Source organism: Microtus oregoni, unplaced genomic scaffold (assembly GCF_018167655.1).
Source record: "Microtus oregoni isolate MIOR12 unplaced genomic scaffold, Mior012 000011F_ref0000422, whole genome shotgun sequence".
NCBI classification, from domain to species: Eukaryota; Metazoa; Chordata; class Mammalia; order Rodentia; family Cricetidae; genus Microtus; species Microtus oregoni.
Genome location: NW_024543070.1, coordinates 51,828,278 through 51,831,752, shown reverse-complemented (window position 1 = coordinate 51,831,752; position 3,475 = coordinate 51,828,278). Strand labels below are relative to the sequence as shown.

Sequence of the window (3,475 nt, the reverse complement as noted above, 5' to 3'; positions counted from 1 at the left end):
TAAATGAGGGCATTAAAACAGCTAGAATGACTATAATCCATATAGTCAAAGAGTTAGGCAGCTATCTGAGCTAAAAATGAAAAACAGGGGAAAAAAGGACTTCTGAAGCTAAAAACTATACAGAGGCGTTTATAAAAAGTAGTGGGTGCCACGTGCACCACAGATTTGTAGACAAGGCACAGGCAGTCTGCTGTGTACACAACCCAAGTCATGAGGCGAGGAGGAGATGAGCGCTAATATTCAAAGAAACAATAAAAAATTTTCTAAAGAAAATTTTTGTCAAGCCCATTTTGTCAAAACTAGCAAATACCTTAAAGGCAGCCAAAGAAAAAGGGCACCTGGCCCTGCGAGCTTCAATAGCATAGACATCATGTCGGAAATAACATGGTGGAGAAGATGATGGAACGGACCCGTCAAACAACCGCCAGTGTGGAAATCTTTTACATGGTGAGGATGTTTTTACAGTCAAAGAGAAGATGTTCAAGCGCTGAAGAAAGCAGTGACCGTCAAACCCACGGGGGCCTAGGAAACGTTTGCAAAGGGCTGGAGACCGTTCAGTGGTGAAGAGCACTGGCTGCTCTTATAGAGGGCCTGGGTTCGGTTCCCAGCACCCACATGGCAGCTTACAATCATCCGTAGCTCCAGTCTCAGGAGATCTGGTGTCCTATCCTGGACTCTGTGGGCACCAGGCACTCATGTACATATAGGCAAAACACCCATACCCATTAAATATATGTGTGTGTATGTATATATATATATATATATATATATACTCACACATGTGTGTGTGTATACATACATATATATGTTTTTTGAGACAGGGTTTCTCTGTAGCTTTTGGAGCCTGTTCTGGAATCAGCTCTTATAGACCAGGTTGGCCTCGAACTCACAGAGATCCACCTGCCTCTGCCTCCCAAGTGCTGGGATTAAAGGCATGTACCACCACTGCCTGGCTAATTAATATTTTTAAGTGGTAACAGAAGCCCTTCAGGTAAAGGAAAACCATACTTACGTAGAAATCCAGAACTACACAAAGGAGCAGAAAGCACAAAAAAAAAAAAAAAAAAAAAAAAAAACAGAACCATGTCAGTGACTGTGTAAGATTTTCCTCCTGGTCCTTTGGAGCTTTTTTTTTTTTATTATTATTATTATTTTTATTTTTTTTATTACAAGAGCACAAATCCACTTTTATTTATTTACTTTTCATTGGTTTAAATCCGAGATGGGTACAGCATCACACGGATTCTGTGTCCAATGGATTTTGCAGGAAGGTTGCTTCGGAATTTGACCCGGACCATGCCACTGTTTCCATGGGCCCGAGTTACTTTCCCCCAGATCACTCTGGTTTTGTTTGGTTTGCCTCCAGGTGTCACTGTTTTGTTCTTTGCTTTATACACATAAGCGCATCTCTTGCCCAAGTAGAATTCAGTTTCATCTCGGGCATAAACGCCTTCAATTTTAAGGAGAGCCGTGTGCTCTCTCTGGTTCCGGAGACCTCGCTTATAGCCAGCAAAAGTGGCCTTGCACCACAGCCTTCCAGACATACTGTCCTTTAGAAGTCCTGTTCCCAGCAGGCCCCAAAAACCGCACCCCAAAGCACAGCAGCACGAACAGTCCTCACCTCCACCCCTTTGGAGCTTTTGTAAAACTCCAGAACATGTATATGAAAGAGTGCCAGGCATGGTTACGTGTATCTTTAATCTCGGCACTTGGGAAGCTGAGGGAGGAGGGCTGTGTGTAGCAGATCAGGTTGTGAGACCTAGTTACAGACCAAGTGCTGCCCTGTCTGAAAAAGAAGCAGTGGTCAGGGAGGTCACCTGCTTCCGCGCTGTCTCTACTTCAATCTGTGTATTTTCCTCTGACCACTACATGTCTTAACCTTGAGGTCTTCAATCCACTTGGAGTTGCCTTTTGTGTAGATGGAGGTCTCAGCTGCATACTGCCAGGTGTAGATACTCAGCGTCCATATTTCCCTGTTGGAGAGGCTGTCTTCTCAAATGGTTGTGGTGGTTGTTGTCTTTGTCAAAACTCAGGTGGCTGTAGCTGTGTGGCTTGTATTAGGCCTTCTAGTCAGTTGATCTATGTGTCTGGCTTCGTATCTGTTCACTAACTCCAGCATCATTCCTTTTGCTCAGCATTGCTTTTGCTACCCGGGATGGTTCATGCTTCCATATGAATTTTAGGGTTTTTTTTTAATTTCTACATGAAATCTTACTGGAATTTTGATGACGATTGTACTGGGTGTATAGATCATTTCAGTAAGTTGGCCATTTCCACAACATTAATTCTCCCAAACTATGAGTATGAGAGGCCTTTCCAACTTCTAGTGTCTTCTACAGTATCTTGGGTGTTGTAAAGGGTTCAGTGTGGAGGTCTTTCGCTTCCTTCATAGATTTACTCCAAAGTATTTCTGAAGCAATCGTGCCTCTCTAGGGTACACCATCACTTGTAAAGGAAGTTTCCTTCCACAACCAGCCGACAACAGTGATCGATGGACAGAGGGGCAAATTCTTAGGAGGCAGTTTGACAGGCAGGCACATGATGCCCATCTAATAAAGCATGGTAATTGTTTCCCTCCTGGGGGCTATGACTTCCCCAGACCTAGGTTGGTCCCCCTGGCTTATAGTACTAGAACTGAGCTCCCAGTCTATGGAGCGGACTTTAAATTCAAACAGAAAGCTGCTGGTTGAATCGAAAACCGTCTACGTCATTACTGCAGATAGAGTCACGTCTTGGTTGGCATGGGCCACAGCCAAGCAGGAGTGCTGGAAATTCTCCACCCACACCCTGCGAAGTAGCTTCAGCATGAGGAAAGCCAGCAGCAGGGAGAGAGCCTCAGTTCAGTCCCACCCTGGTTTCTGTGTCTTGTAACCAATGTATTACAACAACTGGAGCAAGAAGGTTTTATTCTCTAGTTCTAGCATGTAACCAAAGCATTGACAACAGCCCCTTATCGGGCTTCTGGGGCCTCTCCAGCCAACCTCTCATAGGGAGGCAGCCTATCTCTGGCATTGGGATTTTTTTTTTTATTTGACAGACTTAAGGCTTTCGAGAGTGTCTCTCCCCCCAAACATGTGGGATAACCTTTTTCAAAATTGTACTGGATTTTTAAACTGCCTTTTAAAAAATTTATATAAATCCGTAAGACATTCAAAGGTTACTGTTATGTAATAAGGTTTTTTTTTTTTGTTTTTTTTTTTTACAGAGAGTGGGCAGAATCTCTGAAGGGCACAATCTTCCATTCCAAGTAAGTACCAATTGGTCTTCAACTAAGAGGATACCAAAAAGCAAACACTAGAGAGACCCAACAAAAGCATGAAACATTCACACCACTTTTGCCAATTCTTTCACCAAAAGACCAGTGTTGGGTATGGGGGCATGTTGCCAGGCTCCGCTCTGTCTACGCTATAATCTACTGACATTTTCCTTGAGCTGCTTGCCCTCCTCATCCCGCGAGCTGCCCTTGCCACAGGAC

At 43.9% G+C, this 3,475-nt stretch overlaps 1 protein-coding gene across 1 annotated transcript; it reads right to left on the bottom strand.

Annotated features, from left to right (window-relative positions):
- Positions 1-1,187: 1,187 nt before the first annotated feature.
- On the bottom strand, positions 1,188-1,588 carry LOC121453624 (60S ribosomal protein L35a-like). Its single transcript, XM_041660517.1, has one exon. It carries the CDS (start codon positions 1,542-1,544, stop codon positions 1,212-1,214), a length of 333 nt encoding a protein of 110 aa, XP_041516451.1. The 5' UTR covers positions 1,545-1,588; the 3' UTR covers positions 1,188-1,211.
- Between the last annotated feature and the right edge of the window lie 1,887 nt (positions 1,589-3,475).